We start from the raw sequence: 20842 nt of genomic DNA, 5'->3' as shown, positions 1-20842 counted from the left end.
TGACATTATGACACATTCAAAGTCGTTCAACAAGGCTGGGCTCCTTGGAAAATTAACACGTTGCGCTGAATTTGCCCATATATTTTAAGATAATTAAAATTTTATTTATGAATTCGGAATGAATCGATTTAAAAATTAATTGGGTTTCTTTAATATTCTTTATCAAAACAGAACATTCGGATTAAAATTAAAATTTTGAATTACTTTATAAGATCCGGTATTAACATCTTATCAAAATAGCTGCCAAGTCGATCCAATAACTAGTTTATTTATTGTACTAAAAATTAATCTTTAATCTAGTAACAAAATAATACTTTGCATACAAAAAGTCATCGGTTCAAATTGGAAAATCTTTTATAGATATTAAAGCAACTTGTGGTCATTTTTGCCCCTATACTTGTCAAACCTTGATAATTCGTTGTTAGCCAAAACACACAAAAAAAAAAAAAAAATTGTCGGATCTATTATTCTTTTCGTGGTCAAATCCATAAACAAGATTTATGTAAATTCCACCTCAACACTCCGCCTCAGAGGACAATTAATTAATCCATAATATTTTTGTAGGACCTGACTTATTCCAAAATAGATATCCACTAAAACAGAGGCTAGATATCTAGATTTCTTTGTAAAAAAAAAAAAAATAAGATCTCCACTGTATATTTTTTTAGATAAAGATGAAAGTTTTAAGTTTTTCAAATTTCAATATATACAAAAAAAATTATCTAAATTTCAAATCCGCAAATTTTTACACGAAAGACATTGTTTTTTTGTTTTTTCTACTAGACTAAAGTCTGGTTATTTTACAAGTTATATTTGTTCAAGTTAGAAAATAATATTTGTTTGCTGTGTGAATTATCTCCAAGAAATAAGATTTTATGGAGTATCGGGATATTTGAACTTCATCACGGCACACACTATTTTAATATAAAAGACAATAATAATATGATAAATTTGTGAATTTTTGAAATTTTAAAAAGTAAATATGATATTAATAAATTTAGAAGGCAGAATACATAATTTTAAAGTTTTTAGGAGTATAAATAATTTTTTTTCAAAAAATAAAATTGTAATCAGAAATGGAATTAGAAAATTTGAGGGGGGGGGGGGGGGGGAGTGATAAATCATAAAATGAATAATATGTGAAAATGAAAAAATAATGTGGTTACTAGAAATTAAATTCAAGACCTCACAAATATCAAATTTACAAGTACACTTTTGTTATTTTATGAGGAAAACTAAAGTATATACAAACTAAAAAAAAATCAATTCAATTAAATTTTAATATATATAATTAAGGATTTTAAAACCACAGAGTCATCTAACTTAGTATTCCTGACTTACATATGGTTCTTCACATAAGAATTTACGAAACTTCAAACAAGTTGGAATAAATTGTTTTGGATCTGTTGATCAGTTGGTGACAGTTTTTGTTGGGAATTGTTTTGATTTTATTCCCATCATTTTTTTTTCCAAATAGTAGAAATCATGAAAAAAATAAAACAAAACAATCACATCATAAAACACTCTTAAATCTGGTCCTTTTAAAAAAAAGTATATAGACTTTAGCCAATTTTTTTATAGGATCTGTTTTGAAGATACAGTGAAATTGAGGTCAATCGATACATTTAAAAAAAAAATAGAGATGTAAAAGTTTCTTTGCTCACTGACATAGAAAAAAAAACAAAATTTCTTAATTGCTCATATTACATGAATAATAGTGTCATTACATTTTTATTTTATTTTATTTTGATAATTAGACCTTTTCATTTCATTTTATTTATTTGTTGGACATCTTTCGCCTATGTATAATCACGTTTTCTGAAATATTCGAATTTTGACACGGTCGCATCCCCTAGATGCGGTCACTTTTTGGGGGGCGCATCTAGGGAATGTGGACCATAAATAGGGGGTTGCATCCCCTAGATGCGACCACCCCTTTTTTTTTTTTTTTTTTTTTTTTTTTTTTTTTTCTGTTTCCTTCTGCTACAGGAGAAAGGGAAAAAAAAAAGATGACCGTATCTAGAGGATGCAACTCCCTATTTATGGTCTGCATCCCCTAGATGCGGTCCTCAGAAAAGTGGTCGCATCTAGGGAATGGGGCTGTGTCAAAATTTGAATTTTTCAGAAAACGTGATTATTTGGTTTAGTGTTTTTTGGGTAGGTATATTTAAAAATTTCGGTTATTTTTGTAAAGGAATTAACTTTTAAGATACTTGTTGATCATTTTATTAGAAAAATATAATAACGTCATTAATATTATTTATAAATAATAATAATTCAAATATCTAGCTAAAATGACTAAATAATTTAAATCTAACATATTTCTATCAAAATTCTCATGCATACGAACAATTCGTTTATAAATTTATTTAACTGTTTTCAAAGAAATGAAATTTCATAAATCACCTAAATAAATATCACATTATTAAATCTCATCCCGTATAAATTCATCCTCCTTCAAATACGCCCGTATATCATAAAAGAAAAACAATCTAATTTATTATGTAATATATTATTTAATGATCTTGTGAAAACGCACCTAACTTAGATGAATAATCACAAGTTCACAACTGCTAGAAGCTTTGGGGGTAGGGGTGTAAACGGATCGGATAATATCCGATTTCGTCCGGATCCGAATCCGGAAAAGTACTAAAATTATCCGATCCGTATCCGTATCCGTATCCGAGACTATCCGTATCCGTATCCGAGACTATCCGTATCCGTATCCGTATCCGAGACTATCCGTATCCGTATCCGTATCCGAAAAATTATAACGGATACGGATACGGTAAAACCTTTAACTATCCGTATCCGACCGTTTACACTTTTAAACCACAACAAATGTGATATATGTTCTTAAATTGATTTATTAAATTGCATATTGGACGAATAATTTATTAAATTGCATATAGATATATATTTTGATGAACAATATAGCACTATGACATAATTAGTGACTAATATTTTAATAATATAATAGATGTTTTGTAACTTACAAGCTAATTATAAAAAATATCTGTATCTGTCCGATATCCGATCCATATCCGTGACATTTAATATCCGATCTGTATCCGTATCCGAGACTATCCGTATCTGAAAAATTATAACGGATACGGATACGGTAAGACCACTATCCGATCCGTATCCGACCGTTTACACCCCTATTTGGGGGTCCGTGTCCAACAGGAGCAAGTCACCAAGCAATTTCTATAACTATAATATAATTCTATTACTAAAATGGAATTAATAATTAATGAAAAAAAGTGAAGCAGAGCTCTCCTTTTCCTTTTTTTCCCCTTTCACACCTTTCCCCACTCTCTCTCTCTCTGCCTTCTCGACCTTGCCATTTCATTATTCACCAAGTCTCCTGTGTCTAGCGAGAAACCGACAGAGAGCTAGAGGCCTAGAGCGAGAGAACGAGCAACCTAGCAGGAGATTCATACGCTCTGATCCCTTCCTTCAGATTCGACTAGAAGGCTACTACAACCCAAAAGCGCGCAGCTTTCAGTAGATAGAGCAGCAATGTGAGTTCTTTTGGATTTTTGTTCTGAATTAGAGTGATTTCTGAACTGGATGCTGCTGGATCTGTGCTTCGATTTGGAATTTTTAGCTGAAATGTTAAGCGATTTCTTCCGAAACATTGGATTTTGTGAAAAGAAGCTTGCTTTGCTGTAATTTCCTTTCCGAAAAGAGAGGCTTAATAGTTCATCGAGACTTAATTTGAGTTCTAATTAATCCATTCCTGCAGATTTGCGCTCTTCTCAACATCGTAGAGTTGGATCTGTTGTTTCAGCTGCGGATTTGCAAATTAGTTTAGGTACGTTCCTTATAATTAATTTTAGTAATTTACTTGGGGATTCTTTCTATTTTATCTTTTCTATACATTTCTGCTATAAATACTTGTCAGGACTCTAGGTTAAATCTGTTCCCAGCTTACATGTAGTAAAAATAGTAGCAAGTACTCTTAAGGGGTGTTCTGTTATATACTGCTTAAATAATTTATCAGTGTAGATGCCTTATTTTGTAGACCCAATTATTACTGGTCCAGCTCAGAATTAACTTTATAATTATACTAGTTGTTGAGGTTTTTATGCACTTCTTTTACTTCCTCTCGTGTATAATCAATCTACTTCTTTAATTGACTTCATTAAATTGCCTTTTGTAAGAACAATTATGATTTCATTACGAAATTGGTTGCTTTCCCCCACTTTAATTAAAAAAATGTCTCTTGAGTGCGAAAAAAGCATGCATCTTTCTTGCGTGTCTCCCGACACTTTTTTTGGCTGTTTTTCAGTGCTTTACTTAATCAGAAAGTCTTGGTTTCGTAAAGCAATTCCTTTCAGGGCACATGTTAGTTTTTGAGGCTGCTTGTTTAACCAGTTTTGGCAAGAATCCTTTTAAAAACTTAAAGTATTTGGAAGGATACTTCTACAATTTCAAGCTATTTGTATAGCTAATTAGTTTGATAATAAAACCTACAGGATTAGGCTTAGTAATGTGCCATCGGTTCTGTAAACTACAGCCTGTTTCTCTACTATACTGATTGACTTTGGCTATATGGAACACAAAAAAGGATTTGTATTTTTATACAATTATGTCAAATATTTTGAAATAATTATTTTGACATGATATTTATAAGTTGGGCTTTCACATCAACATGTAATACTTTTCTGCCCATATTCAATTTCATAACACAAAAAGTGTTTACAGCTATACTCAACTACATCAGCCATTCAAAATTCAAAATGTTATTTTATTGTTAGTTATGGCTTTCATTGTCAACTGAACATATTGTCAATTTTATATAATTAATGACTTCAGATTGGCAACTTGCAGTTGAATTTTGTCAAAGAATTAGCAAATCAATTCAAAACCTAAATAGAATTTGTTATTATCATTTTATATCTGAAAGTTTCTATTGGCCAAAGCTTAAATCTTTCACATACTAAATTCTTCACTGATTACTTGCATCATTAAACAAACTATCATTTGCACAGGTGTTCATCTAGAACTAGCACATATTCCCACTTATTCCAAAACCTAATTTTCACATTGCAAGCAATAACACACACAACTATTATAATTACAAAATTTCTTCTTGCTTCAAGTGTACACTTATAAAATTCTAACTTTTGTCAGGTCGTTTCAGCAAATATGTCCTTTCGGAGCATAATGCTTGATGTGAAAGAGAGCTTAGGGAGCCTCTCTAGACGGAGCTTCGAGGTGAAACTCAGTGGGTTATCAGGTGTGAGCGGGCGTCACCGGGGCCGATCAGGAGCACCAGTTGTGCGGCCCCATGAGGAGCCCGAGGCGGTTGCAGATAGTGATAACACGTGGGCCGGGCTTCCTCCGGAGCTCCTTAGAGAAGTGGTGCGGCGGCTGGAGGAGAGCGAGGGCACATGGCCGAATCGAAGGAATGTGGTGGCGTGTGCTTCTGTGTGTAGGTCTTGGAGGGAGATGTGTAAGGAGATGGTTATCAGTCCTGAGTTCTGTGCAAAACTCACCTTCCCTGTATCGCTCAAGCAGGTCAGTTTGTTTATTTTTGTTTTATGATAGAGTTAGTTAATATTGGTATTTATTTTAGTCAGTTGAGTTGTTTCTGGACCTAGGTATGGTTAAAAAGGAAAATGAGGGGAAGGAGGTATGATTTGTTGTAGATGGTGAATGCATGTTTTAATTAGGCGGGGGGTGGGGTGGAATTGGCCTTTGCCCCCTCTTTAAATTTGCGCATGTGTGTGTGAGAGAGCAGGTAAGGCCATTGCCACCTCTTTATATTTGCAAATGTGCGTGAGAGAGAGAGAGAGAAATTAAGGCCAACATGGCATGGTTAGATTGCTAATAGAATGTTATAGTGGTTTAGGGATCGAATTTTGATGTAAAGAACGTTTTTAATTAATACAATCCTTGACAGCCGCTGTCAAGTTTTCAAGAGAGGGTACAGCCACTGTCACGTTTTTAAAAGAGAGAGAGAGAGAGAGAGAGAGAGGGAGGGAGGGTCATACTTGGCAGCCACTGCCAAGCTTTCATTAAAAAAAAAAAGAGAAGGGAGAGGGTCATTCTTAAAGAACAAGTTAAACTTTTGGTTATTTTGACTAAATTGAGAGTGTATCATAACTTCTAATACTATATAAACAGCCTGGGCCGCGTGACGGGACTATACAGTGCTTCATTAAGCGTGACAAATCCAAACTCACTTATCATCTCTACTTGTGCCTCACTCCTGGTAATTTTTTTATTTCTTGGTTATTGAAGGAGTCTATATAATATGTTTAAACTTGTGTATACAGCATGACACTGCCAAAGATTTTTTTAATATATTTAAAGAAAGTGCTCCTAAACAAGATGTTAAATTCTTGATCGGCCTTCTTGCAAAAGGGAGATTTTGTTGATCTGTAGTTTTTTCTTTCTTATTTTAATCTCTTTCTCAACTTCCTTTATTCTAAGAAAGAGTTCATGCAAAAAATCTTCTTAAGCTTAGAATACTTAAAATAATATTTGGCTTTCGTTAAATCCAAGGAATCTAACCTTTCTTTACTTTTCCAAAAATTGGGATGTAGCTGTATTTGCTGAAAATGGGAAGTTCCTACTGTCAGCGAAACGGACCCGCCGAACCACCTATACAGAGTATATAATATCGATGGATGCTGATAACATATCAAAATCAAGCTGCTCTTACCTTGGAAAAATGAGGTATCTCAAACATATCTCAGATTTACATATCTTACTCCAGAAGCTACAACTTATGAGTAAGGCTATGATTGGTCCGTACTATGGATCATAGCTCCGTTTTCAAAGTCCAAACAGTCAATCTGGACCATTCAACATGATCTCCATATGAAAATGTATTTGTGTATCGATTTTTACAGTTTTTACAATTTGTTTACTATTTTTTAGATAGGTAGAATATCACTTGATCTTAAATTTTAGAGCATTCAAATGTAGTGATTCTCTACCTATATTAAAAATTAGTAAAAAGAATGTAGAAAATGTAAAATTTAGTCTGCAAGTACATTTTCATATGGAAATAATGTTGAATGGTTTGGATTGACTATTTAAACTTTGAAAACGAAGATAATGGTCCATAGTATTGGCCAATCCGCACTATGCACAGTACCGTAGCCTCACTAACAAATTATTAAAGGTAACATACTGTTACATCATCCGTCAAATACTGATTCTGCACCAAAAAATTGAAAGAAAATTCAACAACAGTTAAGAGATCATGCACCGATTTTTTTTTTTGAAATTTTGAAGAAAAAACTAATGAATCACACACTAAGCATATCAATTATACTAAAAGAGTTGATCAAATTTTTATTTAACCCAAACTAATTCGAATTCCTTGCTTTTTTTTTCTTTAATGAAAAGAATTAATCAAAGAATTTTATTTTTTTTCTTCTATCATTTAGTACAAATATGGAAAGACAGTCAATTTTTCTCCACTTTATTCATTCTATTTTCTAAATATCCAAATTTTTTAAGCCTAAAACTCCGTAAAGTTACCAAGCTGAAATAAAATTAAACAACGGTTAAGAGATCATGCACCAATTTTTTTTGAAATTTTAAAGAAAAAACTAATGAATCTAAGCATAGCAATTATACTGAAAGAGTCAATCAAATTTTTGTATTTAACCCTAACTAATTACTAAAAGAGTCAATCAAAATACTGAACTGAACTGTACCAAAGACTAATGACTAAAATTAATTGTATGATAATAAATTCTAGGTCAAATTTTCTTGGCACGAAATTCATGATCTATGACACAGAGCCTCCACATGTCACCATCTCATCTTCGCCGATGCTTCCTCCACAACCCGTTAAGACAAGTCGCCGGTTCTCCAAGAAGGTGTCTCCGAAGGTACCTTCTGGGACCTACCGAATCTCTGAGGTTTCCTATGAGCTGAATGTTCTGGGAACGCGGGGCCCACGCCGCATGCATTGTGTCATGAACTCCATTCCTGCCTCTGCTGTCGGCCCTGGTGGGTCTGTTCCAGCCCAGCCCGACCCGCTTTTTGCTGGTCTTCCCTCCTTCGAGGAATCCTTCAGAAGCAACACCACTAGTGCTACCTCAATAGCTGACCGCTTTGCGGATTTCTCAAGTGCCAGGTTTTCTGACGTGTCTGGCAGGCTCAACAGGCCTGATGAGGCTGGAGAGGGGAGTAGCGGGCCCCGCAAGGTATTGCCTTTGGTATTGCGGAACAAGGCGCCTAGGTGGCACGAGCAACTGCAGTGCTGGTGCTTGAATTTCAGGGGCCGTGTTACCGTTGCCTCTGTAAAAAACTTTCAGTTAATAGCTGCAGTTGGATCAAGTGCGCCTACCGGTCACACTGGGGCGGTAAATCCACTACCAGTTGCGGGCCCCGCACCTCCTCCCTCTGGTGCTGCTGGGTCCGCTTCGTCAGCCGACCATGACAAAATTATATTGCAATTCGGGAAGGTGGCGAAGGATATGTTTACTATGGACTATAGATACCCTCTTTCGGCGTTTCAGGCTTTTGCTATCTGCCTTACCAGCTTTGATACCAAGCTGGCGTGTGAATAGAGCAAGGTAAGGGCGAAATGGTCATTGACCTGAATCAGGGCTATAAATTAATTCATGGCCGAGGTGCGAAGTAGTTTATTCGGGTGTAGTGTTGCTTTTGTTTGTGTTTATGTTTGTGTACTTTGTTGGTGTAAAACTTCCAACCAGACTTGCAGATGTGTTTCCTTTTGGATTTTTAATTAGGATTTTTTTTTTAAATTTTAGGATGAAATTGTGTTATGAGTGGATGACTTTTTCTGAATGCGACTTGTGCCAGGATAGTAGTTGTAAACTTAAATTGTGGTTTAGTCGAATTAAGTAATTTAGATTTCTAATTTGATCAGTTAACATTCATTAGCTTTTAAACAAAATAAGGAAGATCAAGGTACATAAAAGCGCATTGAAGTACAATATTGATGTTGTGTAGTTTGGTTTTTGCCTTTTGAGTCTCCAGTAATTAATGCTTCAAATCATTCGCTGTAGTTCTCTTTCTGGGTTACCAATATATCTATATCCGGGTGAGTGATCCACATATTTATTGAATTGGTATTCTGTCAATTTTAAGCTTCGTTAGATCCACATCACATAAAGTCGGTTGACGAATAAACTATATACATGCTAGATTAGTAATTGAAGTTGCTCTTGTTTTCAATAATTATTAGAGAAGGAAACTGTGAAGGATGGTAAACAAAATTTCTCGTTTAACATGAGAGCATGAAACTTTTTGTCAGCATGAATTCTGATCACATTGTATAGTTGATCATAAATGAAGAAGAAAAGAGAACAAAACTGCATGAATACGAAGATATGATATTAGAGGAGGGTTCAAATGCCTTCATTTTTTGTACCTCCATTTTTAAAAACTTTAATAACTCAAAATTTAAAACTTAGAAGTTAAAATAAAACTATTGGATATGATCTATATTATTTTATCTATGCACGTGTAAAAAATTATGATATTTTAATTTTATTTTGGTTGTCATCAAGAGCTTATAAAAAACGTACTAATGTGGATAATTTTTAGACGTTGATTTTTCAACTTATTGATTCACATAAAAATAAAATTGAAATGTGATAATTTTTTATAAGCACATGGAAAAAATAATATAGATCACATCTAACGGTTTTATTTTGACTTAAGTTTTAAATTTTGAGTTATTAAAGTTTTTAAAAATGAAAGCATGATGGAGACACAAAAAATGGAGACATTTGAACTCTCCTCATGATATTAATAACCCACTAAAAACATTTGTAGTGAGATTTGTTTTTTAAAATTTCTAAAGACACTCATTACATTATTATTTTAAGAGGAGGTTCAAATGTCTCTATTTTTTGTCTCTATCATGTCTTCATTTTTAAATGCATTAATAAATCAAAATTTATATTATAAACATCAAAATAAAACCATTCAATGTGATCTATGCTATTTTCTCTATGTGCTTATAAAAAAAATCTCACATTTCAATTTTGTTTTTATGTGAATCAATCATTTGAAAAATCAACGTCTAGAAATTATCAACATTAGTACGTTTTTACAAGTTCTTAATGACAACAAAAACAAAGTTGAAATGTCATAATTTTTTACACGTGTATATATAAAATGATGTAGATCATATCCAACGATTTTATTTTGACCTTTAAATTATAAATTTTGAGTTATTAAAGTTTTTAAAAATATAGGCATGATGGAGGCATATAAACTCTCCTCTTATTTTAATTATTGAGATATAAGTAATTTATAATTTAGAAAGTTTTCTTTTTCAAAGAAATCACTTCCTATTGTTTCTATTGATTTTTGTTCTAGAAGTCTCTTCTATAGTAATAATTAAAGTAAAAGTTAATTGTACGAGCATAGTAGTTTAAAAATTAAAATGAACTGAGTTTTATTTACTTGACAAATGACAACTTTATTTCTTCTAATTTTACTGATGAAGACGGGACCTGTGTGTACATATACGGTTATTGTTTTTTTTTTTTTGCGATTATTATTGCGACTCTAATTCGGTTTGGACCGAACCGGTTGATCGCCTCTATTTCCAACCCAGAAAACCTACCGTTGCGGTCCAGTCTAAAAACCATTCAACCAAACAAGCGCCTCGTTTTTTAGAAACCAGGGTTTTTCTCCTTCTACCACCTCTCTCCTTCTCCGACTCAGCGGCTCACCACGTTTGGGCTCCACTCACCTCTTCTCTCCTTCTCTCCGGCTCTCCGGGTTCCACTGGTTCTTCTCTATTAGTGCTGGTACGAATCTCCTTATTTCCATACTTTCCAACGTCCATTTTGTTTCTTTCATAATTTCATTTTGTTGTTGTTGTTAAGATGGCGCTGTTCTCTTTGATTGTTAACTGTAAAAGATAACAATGAATAAATGAGTTAGGCTACTATGACATTGGTGTTATTTGAAATTAAATAACACCAACTTTTAAACTCTTAGATCTGCCTTGAGATTCGTACAAAATAAAGTGCTTGAACAGTAAAAACGGATATTACGAATCTCAAGGCAGATCTAAGGATTTAAAAGTTGGTGTTATTTAATTTCAAATAACACCAATGTCATAGTAGCCTAGCCCACTATTAATTGTGTTTACAAATGTTTGAATTTGATGAAACAGAGATAAAGTATCCAAACCATGCCAGAGAGACAAAGTATCAAGCAGGAGATGGATGATTATCAAGTGCAGCAAAATACCTATGTAGATTGTGCTCGATTTTTTGCAAAGCAAGGCTTTGCATTCCAGGAGCATGACGAGTTTAGACCTACTGATGAAGAGAATTTTCTTGAACTGTTGAAGCTTTTAGGAAATCATAATGAACAAATAGGTAATGCTATTTTTGAAAATGCTACCAAAACTCTAAAGTTGACTCCACCTGGTATTCTAAAGGATATAGTCAACGTTGCTGCAAAGGAGACAAATAAAGATGTAATTGCAGAACTTGGAGATGAGATGTTTTCTGTATTTTTTGATGTGTCAAGTGATGTCTATAGGAAAGAGCAAATGACAGTTATAATTCGGTTTGTGAACAAAAGAGGTGCTGCTGTTGAACGGTTCTTAGGTATCGTTCCTGTTTCTGATACTGCCGGTGCCTATACTGTCGATACTGCAGTGCTGTCTTTAAAGACGACACTTGAAAATTTATTTGGTAAGCATGGCCTAACGTTGTCTAGATTACGTGGCCAATGTTACGATAGAGCTTTTGATAATATAGATGAGTTCAAGGGTCTCAAAACATTAATCATGAGGGAAAATGCATCAGCATATTACGTTCATTGCTTTGCTGATCAACTTCAACGAATTCTTGTTGCAGTATCCAGGGAAAATACTGAAGTTGGCTTATTTTTTCAAAAGGTCTGTAGTATTATCAAGGTTGTTTGGGCATTAGGTAAAAAGTGCGATCGATTACGTGATAAGCGAGCAATTGAAGTTGTGGAAGCTCTTTCAAATGATGAGATTTTAATAGGAATAGGTCTGAACCAAGAAACAAATCCTTTATGTGCACATGATACTCGATCAAGTTCTCATTTGAAGGCTCTAAATAGTGTGATTACACTATTTTCAGCCACGATAGATGTAATTGAGGAAGTAGAAAATGGTGGGTCATTTCTTTGGGACCAACGAGCAGAGGCTCGTGGAGTATTACGTCATATGCAATCTTTTGAGTTTGTATTCAATTGTCATCTCTTGAGAAATTCCTTACTCATCACTTATGATCTATCACAGTTCTTGCAACACAAAGATCTAGATTTAGTGAATGCTATGTGTTTGGTGAAAATAGCTAAATCTCGGTTGCAAAAAATGAGGGATAGTGGATGGGAATCGTTATTCCAAGAAGTGTGTGCATTTTGTGAGAAACACAATATTGAAATTCCAAATATGGAAGATTTGCACGTTGATGACCCACAATGTCCAACAAACACAACTAATTTGCATTATTATCGTGTTGATATGTTTTACACGGTTATTGATGTGCAATTGCGAGAGCTTAATGACAGATTTACAGAAACTAATATCGAACTTCTTATTTGCATGTCATGCTTAGATCCGAATAACACTTTTTCATCATTCAACAAAGATAGGTTGCTTCAATTAGCTTAATTCTATCTCTCTGATTTCAGCCAATACGATCTTGTTGTCCTAGAAAGTGAATTGGAGAATTACTACATGGATTTGGAAAGTGATAGAGATTTTTTAGAGGTAAGGGGCTTAGTTGAACTTTCTCAGAAAATGGTGGAAAAAAACAAGCACAATGTTTTTCCCTTAGTTTACAAATTAGTAAAATTGGCATTGATATTGCCGGTAACTACTGCAAGTGTTAGAAGGGTATTTTCAACTGTAACTGTGGTGAAAAATTGTTTAAAGAATGGAATGGGGGATCAATGGATGAATGATAGTTTGGTTACTTACATTGAGAGGGATTTTTGTATTTGTGTAGATAATGAAAGAATTATCCAAAGACTCAAAATATGAGACTTGTGATGGAAGGTTCGCTTTGTTGACTTGACTATCTAGTATTACTATGTTTGTTGTTGTCTTTTAATTTTATGTTATGCTAAATTTTAGCTGAAGTTGATATTTTGTTTAATTTAAATGAAAGTTTTTGTTGTTCCACTCATCAGACCTGAAACTCGATTGGGTTTGAGGATTGTGCTATGATTACTGTCGCATGACACGTAATTTCTATGGTTGATCGTTATTTTTAATAATAACTTGTATTAGGTAGTTTCTAATCTGAGGTTACTAGGTTTGGTGAATTTGTTGCAAGGTTTTGCAACTTGCAGTTTTTTTTATGTTCTCTTGTCAGTGCACTTGTAAAGTGACAATTTTCTGGATTATTCTGGAAATGCTAGTCCCCTGTCAAGATTTTCTTGATTGATTAAAAACTTGGCTATGTTTGCAAATGCTTGATTTTGTTTAATTTTGTGGCAGATTTGCAACTTCCAGGTTTTTTTATGTTGTCTCATGTCAGTGCACTTGTAAAGTGGCAATTCTCTGGATTATTCTGATAATGCTGGACCTCTGTCAAGACTTTGTTGATTGATTATAAACTTGGCTATGTTTGCAAATGCTTGATTTTTGAAAGTTTGATCTTACCATGTCCCAGTCAAGCTATATATATGTATACATTGTCACACTATACCAACCCATGCTTATATATATCTGTCAACTATACTGGCTTGTACCTATATACATCTGTTGAGTGACAATTGATATTTTGGTGGAATTATTTGGTGTTTCTAGATAATCTATTGGTTTATGTCATCTAAATTCATTTTGGATTGTTCATGTTATGCTTTTTGGTTAATGTAGAAGTTAAATAATGTGCTTAGGTTAGATGGAAAATGATCACTTATTTGTTATATGAGTGTAAAGAGAGATTAGAAATATATTTCTTAGTTTCATTAAGATCAAAGTTTTCCCAATTTCTCAAACTAAAGGCACCCAACCCTTGTTGAGAGTTCTGAAAAAAAAACCTGAAACAAACTAGCAATAGAATTTCCAAGCCTGATACTGGTACGTAATGACTGAACCATGCTGACATCATATCTTTGTTCATGCATCTCTTGCTCCAGACCTATATTAACCAACTTTTGCAAGATTTGTTGACATTCACAATTCACAAATGTTAACAAGAAGTGTTATTATAGGAGCCAATTTTGTTGGCGTCTTGATTTTTCTACAATTACCGGTGAGTCCATCTTTTTTTGGTCAGATTTGCAGGAAAAATGTTGTCAGATTGGTGGATTGAAGATGTACTTTTATGTTACATTCACAAATGAATAAAAATAGGGTCCCCTCAACACCCTCAAAGTGCAAATCTTAAGGTGGTTTTGATGTTACTGGCCTTAAATGTGCATTCCAAAAAATATGGTCCCTGAACACTCTCATAGTGCAGATTACAAATTGATAATGTTGTAAATTCTCAATTGTGCGGTTCTCCTTTCAATTGGGTTCAACCGTTAAAAAATGTAAAAAGGATAATTTCCACTATATACTAAGCTGTAATTCTAAAGAACGTTAAACTATTTCAAATGAAGACACTACAGAGGTACATGTGATACTATTTTCTTCGTTATATATATTATGACAATATGTTATGGCAACAATGTATAAAAGTATTCACATATTGAACCCTATTTGACTGGTAATGATGTCATTTAGAAGAGAGCTAATGCATGTATAATTTTTTTTATAATAAAATATTAAAATTTTGAAATGGAGTGAATACAGTTTGTAAAGCCACTCTTTTAGAAATTTTTTTTATTACTTAAGTCGATTAGCGAAAAATTTATATTTTTGCATTCAAGTTGTCATTTCTACAGCAATTTTAATTAAAACAAATTTTATTTTGACAAACTAATATATTCATTAACTGTGATTTATGCACTATACATATAAATTGTGATAATTGAGATTTTTAAGGGTAACTTAAAACAAATTTATAGATGATTAAAACAAAATAAATGAACAATTAAGATGAATTAATTTTTTTGATTGAATATAGAGAAACAAATTATACCAAGAAAAGAATAAAGCTACCATAAATTGCAATGCATAGGTATTTTTGTACACTGGACTATAAATTATCGGATTCAAAGTCCAAATAACCGATCCAAAACATTTATCTTGTTCTCCATATTAATATGTGTTTGGAGACCCAATTTTATATTTTTTGGAAATTTTTTACTATTTTTTTAGATTTATTGAAAATCGTTGTTTTTCAGACAAATCTGGACCATAAAAAAACAACGATTTTCAATAAATCTAAAAAATTAGTAAAAAATTTCCAAAAAATATAAAATTTGGTCTCCAAACACATATTAATATGGAGAACAAGATAAACGTTTTGGATCGGTTATTTGAACTTTGAATCCGGTGATTTATAGTCCAGTATACAAAAATGTCTATGCATTGCAATGTATGGTAGCCTTACTTCCAAGAAAATAAAAAAAAATTGAACAACTATGATTAATAAATTAAGAGAAATTTAATTATTTAGATATGATAATAAGCGGAAGCTCCTGTATTATCTCTCTTTTCTCTCTGGGTGGGATTTCTGTCAAAAGCGCTTCGATCAAAGTCTTATCCAAAACTGAGCCTAAACCGTCCGATTAGCATCAAATTCTGGCAAACGGTTTATATTCCAGGACCGTTTATATTTATTAAGTTTGAAATACATCTACACAAATCTCAACGCAGATTAGACGATATAGATCTGGATTTGGATACAGTTTGTTCAAAGCCAAACCCATTCACACATCCCCCCCTTTTCCCTTTCCCTATTTTTCCTTTTTCATTGAGATGAAATGTAGGGTTGTTGCAGAAATGCGAGAATTCGTATCCTCTAAGATATCTCAAACTTTGCGTGACTTTATGGAAAATCCTAACCATTTAAATACGTTCTGCACGAATCTCAAAGCACACATAATACTGACCCCTACATCACCCCCGAATCGGCACGAAACGCTATCCTCTGCGGAGTTTTTCCGTGTGCGGCGCTTTTAATCTGGTCCGTTCCTTTCGGATTGGACGGACTGGATTAAGGGTTCACCAAATTTTGAGTTTTTTTAAAATTCGGGCAAGATCTGATCTGATCCGTCCGATTCGAAACGAACGGACCAGATTAAAAGCGCCGCACAGCACCGCACGGAAAAACTCCGCAGAGGATACTTTTCCGAATAGGCACCGGACATGTCGGTCACGCAAAAGTTGAGATATCTCAGAGGATACGCACTCGAAATGCGATGGGTTTATTACTGTATGGTACTTCCAGAAATGGTGCCAATATCTGTTAGAAGCATTTTTGACTTCTTTACAAACATTTGAGTGCCATATATTTTGATAAATAAGCATCAGTACCCCTTTTCTTGGTGCCAAAAAAATTAGGTACATGGATAATTATGTTTCCACAACAAGAAAATTTGACATTGATATTGAAATCAATAGGACAGTCTTTTTTTAATTAAGTCAAATATATTTATTTTTTTGTGTTTCCTAAATTAAGGAAAGAAGGATTTCTCAGGCCAACTTTAAAATACACTCTTAATTTTAAAATACACACTCTTAATTCTTCAATATTTATTTATTGTCCAATTTTATAGATTTTATGTCTGTTTGATCAAGGGCTGTTTTGCAATTAGGCAAATATGAGTCAACTGAATCTTTTCTTAATTGGTTTATATGAGAATGAAAATTATTTTTCAGGGACAAGGGTTGCTGCCTTAGTTTAGCGCAAGAGGAAGAACAACATTCAAAAGCACAAACGGCACACATCACTGTTTAGCAAACTTCCAGATGTGTTGGTCGTGGAGATCCTCTCTCGATTGCCACCTAAATTCTTCTTTTGGTGCAAAAGTGTCTGCAAAACATGGCTTTCCCTCTCCTCTGATGCCTCTTGCCACAACAAGCACTTGTAACCGACTATGACAGGTTTTTTCTACAACCATGTATTTGATGTCAGCTTTGTGAACTTATCATGTGACATCAACAAGGTGGAGGTTGATGGGACGATGAGTGCCTTATCATGTCTCAATTATCGTTAGGTACTAGATTGTTGTAACGGGCTTCTCATTGTCGGAGCCTTTAAAAAGTTAGCACGGTTTGCACATGAGTTACATGTCTATAACCCAGCAACCCGGACTCTGTTCACCTTGTGGAACCCTATACAACAAAATCACGATATCTGGTCTGCAGTTTTTTCTTTGGCTTTTGATCCTCAAGTGTTCCATCAGTTTCACGTAATTAAATTCACGGGCGAGCTTGACATAGACATATTCTTGTATGAGAGAGGCATTTGAAAACATCACAAAATGTTGGTGTTGGATGTGAGAATCAACCAGTATTCCAAGGGCACTTTTGTTGACGGGAGGGTTCATCGCTTAACAACTCAAGATGAAATCCTGAGCGTTGATCCAAACAACTGTTCCTATCAAATTATCCGTCCACCAAATCTGGAAAACCTTGATCTGATTGAAATTGGACAGTCCCGTGGGGTCTTACATTATCTGTCTATGTGCAGTGATAAAAGGCTATTTATTTGGGTTCTTGAGAGCTACACTAGACAAGAGTGGACTTTAAAGTACCAACTGAACCTTGATGCAATGTATCCAGTTCCCCTGCCTAATTATTTTAATGATCATTGTATCAGTCGCATTAAGTACAGCGGGCACTTTTCATTTCATCTCGAGAAAGATGTTCTCTTTATGCCTATGGGAAAAAATGATTTTGTGTCACTTGATTTGAGCACGGGCAAAGAAGATAAACTTGATAGTCTGGGCAACGATAAACTTGATTTATCCCTGCGCTGTTGGGTTTACATGCCTTGTTATTCTTCACATGTCTAGAGAACATAATTTGGGTTCCACAACTCTTTTTTAAAATGTGTAATCTGTTTTTCTATTGAGTGATTGTGATCTAGGTTTTAGTATTGTTGTTACATGCTTTTAGTAATTTGCTTTCGGGTGACTTCAACATTTTTTGAATCTACTTTATAGTTCTTGTTTGACTTGACTGGTATAATAGTTTACACTTAACAGAATGTACATCTGTCACACCATACCGACCCATACCTGTATATATCAGTCAACTATACTGACCCGTACCTATATACATCTGTTGAGTGACAATTGTTATTTTGGGGGAATTATTTGGTGTTTTCTAGATAATCTATTGGTTTATTTCATCTAAATTCATTTTGGATTGTTCATAGTTATGCTCTTTGATCAATGTAGAAGTTAAATAATGTGCTTAGGCTAGGTGAAAAATTACTACTTGTTTATTATATGAGTGTAAAGAAAAATTACTACTTAGTTTAATTAAGATAAAGAGTTTTTCCAATTTTTCAAACTAAAACCACACCTTGTTGAGAGTTTTTAAGCTTGTTACTGGTACATAATGACTGAACTGTTCATGTTATACTCTTTGGTTAATGTAGAAGTTAAATAGTGTGCTTAGGTTAGACGAAAAATTACCACTTGTTTACAATATGAGTGTAAAGATGGATCAGAAATATATTTCTGATTTTCACTAAGATTAGAGTTTTTCCAATTTCTCAAACTAAAAGCACACCTTGTTGAGACCTATATAAACCAACATTTGCAAGGTTTGATGACATCAACTTAGCTTACACATCTGAGATATCGCTGAGGACTCTAGTACCTTCAGTTTTATTATATTTATTGTTCATCATTATATAATATCATGTCAAATGCTTCCTTGTAAACTTTATAATTTTCTGGCCAAACCTCTGACCAATTTGTCAGCAGTCATTATAGGCTAGGGAGATACCAAGGTTTTGCAATTAGAGGCTTGGGAGATTAAAACCACAATTAAATTGATAGAGATAGGATAGGGGGTTGGGGGTTCACTTGACAAGAAGTGTTATTATAGGTGCCAATTTTGTCGGTCTTAATTTTTCAATAATTACCAGTGAGTTCATTTTTTGTCTGATTTGCAGGAAGTCTTGTCAGATTAGTAGATTAAAGATGTATTTTTATATTACATTCACAAAGGAACAAAATATGGTCCCCACAACACACTCAAAGTGCAAATCTAAAGGTGGTTTTGATAATACTGGTTTTAAGTGTGTTAAATTTTGACGATTTGTTCTGGCAACAATGTTTGTAAGTACTCACAGATCAGCACTTATCTTTTACTAGTTATATTAAAAATCTTGTACAGTCTGATGCTTGCATATTGCCACTGATCATTCACTTGTGTCTAAGTTACACATAAATACACATTGATGCTTATTTGTCAGTGACCTAAAAAATCTGCATGATATTGTTCCCATTTTCTTACCAAGTTTAAAGCAAATAAATTATAAGCAGCCAAACTCCGATAGAACCCTATTTGACTGGTAATGATGTCATTTAGAAGAAGAGCATGTAACAAGCTAATGGCTATATAGTTTTTTTTTTCTAATTAAGTATTAAATATTTTAAATGGAGTGAATACAGTTTGTAAAGCTATTTTAGATTTTGTTTTATTACTTACCATATCTAATGGTTTTATTTTGACTTTTAAGTCTTAAATTATGAGTTTTTAAAAATAGAGATATGATAGAGGTACAAAAAATAGAGGCATTTGAAATCGTAACAGTATTACCACGAGAGAAGAAAAATAAAAAGTACAAAAATAAAAGGAGATCCCAATTGTTTTCTTCATTTCTCTAAGAATGAATTATAAAAGGAATTTTTATAGAAGGAATTGTATGTATGATTACAAGTCATAAACATGCAGGTTTTCTTTGATTCTGACGAAGACAGTAAGCTTGACATTAATTTATCTGATTCTGAGTTGACGGTACAAACTATTTCAAACATCCACGTGCCATGTCTAAAGTCTAAACTAACATAATTTTTTAGTCACCACATGTCCACATCGAATTAATTCACTTAGAGCTAGGGCGTCATGCTTTCACGCTACATACATGTTCGCACGGAATATATGCTACAAAGTTTCGGTATAGCAAGCTATACCTTTTAAACCTTTCTTATACTCTGTCAAATCAGATAATAAGTATACTATCCTATCGATGAGTATGCTCAGGTATCGATCCACAGGGACGGAAGAAAATGACCGGACTTATCCTAAAATCACTTAAGATTCTAGAAGTGAGAGAAATTGGTTTGGTTTAGTTCTAACAATTCTACTGATTTATGACAAGTTTAAAAGACAATAAAAGAGAATTAAAGTTGTTTTCAATTGATAAAAAGGCGTTTCCAGGGTTCAGATTTCATTTCTGTTCAGCCCCGAGGCATACGGCCCGTACAGATTCCCGTACGGTCCGTATGGGACCCCGAGTTGATGTTGCAGCTACTGTTTTCTGTGTTGATACTAATGTTTAGGGTTTCTATCGACCAGATCTAGATACCTAACCTCAACTTTTGCATTTTGGCTTAGTACCCGATTACCGGACTCAAATACTTCCCTCTTAGATGCGTTAAACCTCAACTTTCGCATTTTGGCCTAATTTATCTAAGTTACTTGTTGGTTTACTAAAAGTATCCAAGGACTTTCGCCTCAAGGAAAGTTTCACCTTTCGGGTACTCCTTGGTTTCACCCTACCTCATATACTTTATTCGGTTGGATTAAATGTCATAGACTTGGCTCCTAACACTTAGATGTGCGCATTCATCTAACGGGATGACTAATCAATTCAAGCAAGCACAAATAAGGCAATCAAAATACTACACAACAAGGTAAAAACAAGTATTCAACACAAAACCCAAGTAGCATGCAAACAAAGCCAAACTAGAAACTACATCTTAGCCCTAGAAACAAAGTAAATTAGCTACTCATGTTCACAAGATAACACAAATA

At 33.8% G+C, this 20842-nt stretch overlaps 2 protein-coding genes across 4 annotated transcripts; both read left to right on the top strand.

The window, feature by feature from the left end:
* Window positions 1–3249: 3249 nt before the first annotated feature.
* Window positions 3250–8868, top strand: LOC144558916 (tubby-like F-box protein 8). Of its 3 annotated transcripts, none has more exons than XM_078307789.1 (6): window positions 3250–3524; window positions 3749–3817; window positions 5140–5526; window positions 6136–6223; window positions 6558–6690; window positions 7727–8868. In XM_078307789.1, the coding sequence occupies exons 3-6, from the start codon at window positions 5155–5157 to the stop codon at window positions 8541–8543; spliced, it is 1410 nt and encodes a 469-aa protein (XP_078163915.1). In that variant the 5' UTR covers window positions 3250–3524; window positions 3749–3817; window positions 5140–5154; the 3' UTR covers window positions 8544–8868. The 3 variants fall into 3 exon arrangements, with proteins under 3 accessions (XP_078163915.1, XP_078163922.1, XP_078163928.1); XM_078307796.1 differs by having other exon boundaries at window positions 3279–3524; window positions 5150–5526; XM_078307802.1 differs by lacking the exons at window positions 3250–3524; window positions 3749–3817; window positions 6136–6223 and having other exon boundaries at window positions 5388–5526.
* A 1785-nt stretch (window positions 8869–10653) lies between these two features.
* LOC144566387 (uncharacterized) lies at window positions 10654–13053 on the top strand. The gene is made up of 2 exons (XM_078316409.1): window positions 10654–10763; window positions 11135–13053. Exon 2 carries the CDS (start codon window positions 11153–11155, stop codon window positions 12614–12616), a length of 1464 nt encoding a protein of 487 aa, XP_078172535.1. The 5' UTR covers window positions 10654–10763; window positions 11135–11152; the 3' UTR covers window positions 12617–13053.
* The last annotated feature ends 7789 nt before the right edge of the window (window positions 13054–20842 follow it).

Source organism: Carex rostrata, chromosome 1 (genome assembly GCF_964058835.1).
Source record: "Carex rostrata chromosome 1, lpCarRost1.2, whole genome shotgun sequence".
NCBI lineage: Eukaryota > Viridiplantae > Streptophyta > Magnoliopsida > Poales > Cyperaceae > Carex > Carex rostrata.
This window is presented reverse-complemented; position numbering and strand designations above follow the sequence as displayed.

Coding starts and splice junctions, on each gene's coding strand:
- LOC144558916 (XM_078307789.1), top strand. CDS start 5,155: ATGTCCTTTCGGAGCATAATGCTTGATGTGAAAGAGAGCTTAGGGAGC. Junction 5,527..6,135: donor TCCCTGTATCGCTCAAGCAG/GTCAGTTTGTTT, acceptor CTATATAAACAG/CCTGGGCCGCGTGACGGGAC. Junction 6,691..7,726: donor TCTTACCTTGGAAAAATGAG/GTATCTCAAACA, acceptor AATAAATTCTAG/GTCAAATTTTCTTGGCACGA.
- LOC144566387 (XM_078316409.1), top strand. CDS start 11,153: ATGCCAGAGAGACAAAGTATCAAGCAGGAGATGGATGATTATCAAGTG.